Genomic DNA, 1,110 nt, shown 5'->3' on the forward strand with positions numbered 1-1,110 from the left:
GGTAAGGGGGAGGATGTAGAATAGGAACCAATTGCAGAGCACCTTGTTATCTTGAAAAACATGTTCTCGCTTACTTTGCTTTTACTTCTCTTTCCTTTACTCCCGATCTGTGTTTGCAAATTGTGTTTTGTGGAACTAGTATTGTTTTTTACAGCATATTTATTTTAATTCCCTCTCCAGATTATACTGACTTGGCCATGAGCACTGTAAAACAGACCCAAGCCATTCCATATACTGGTCCTTTTAATTTGCTCTATTACCAGCTACAGAAATTGACAGGTGTGTATTTATTAATATTCACTTAATTCTTTTCTGTTTTTTGCATGAGTATATATCTAGGAAGCCAATACTGTACCAATAAGAAAGATGTCACATCTTCGCAAAGACAGCACGTTTTAAGATTTAGTGTGTGTGACATCTGCAGATGGGCTGATAAAGTGGTTTCTCCTATTCCAAGAGAGAAGTATACTACACAGTACTGTAATTTTTTGAAAGCAACAAATAGGTGTTGCCCCCGGTGTTCCTGCAGTCTCTGGGAGCTGCGGGTGGCTCTGAGGGCAGCAAAGGAAGCTCTGGTCACTTGGCTCGTGGGGTGGCGGCGATTTAGATCCAGCCGAAGAGCGCCAGCACCCACACAGTGGCCTACCCAGCAGCGATGCTACCAGCTCCTCGCTCTGCTTAGGCCACCCGTGAACTTGGAGTATGGAATGAAGCAGGGCAAAGACTAATAGAGTTTTGCCAAGAAAATGCACTGGTCATAACAAACACCCTCTTCCAACAACACAAGAGAAGACTCTATACATGGACATCACTAGATGGTCAACACCGAAATCAGATTGATTATATTCTTTGCAGCCAAAGATGGAGAAGCTCTATACAATCAGCAAAAAACAAGACCAGGAGCTGACTGTGGCTCAGACCATGAACTCCTTATTGCCAAATTCAGACTTAAATTGAAGAAAGTAGGGAAAACCACTAGACCATTCAGGTATGACCTAAATCAAATCCCTTATGATTATACAGTGGAAGTGAGAAATAGAATTTAAGGGCCTAGATCTGATAGATAGAGTGCTTGATGAACTATGGACTGAGGTTCGTGACATTGTACAG

The 1,110-nt window shown here is 42.1% G+C and overlaps 1 protein-coding gene across 2 annotated transcripts in view; it reads left to right on the forward strand.

The window, feature by feature from the left end:
* The window catches only part of CPSF3 (cleavage and polyadenylation specific factor 3, 73kDa), a 33,541-nt gene that overhangs the window by 23,050 nt on the left and 9,381 nt on the right, over nt 1-1,110 (forward strand). For both annotated transcript variants that reach the window (XM_010852046.1, XM_010852047.1), the window contains one exon: nt 181-279. In XM_010852046.1, the coding sequence (XP_010850348.1) occupies nt 181-279 (99 nt within the window). The remainder of the gene's footprint in view (nt 1-180; nt 280-1,110) is intronic.

This window comes from Bison bison, unplaced genomic scaffold, assembly GCF_000754665.1.
Source record: "Bison bison bison isolate TAMUID 2011002044 unplaced genomic scaffold, Bison_UMD1.0 scf7180017864307, whole genome shotgun sequence".
In the NCBI taxonomy this organism is placed as follows: domain Eukaryota; kingdom Metazoa; phylum Chordata; class Mammalia; order Artiodactyla; family Bovidae; genus Bison; species Bison bison.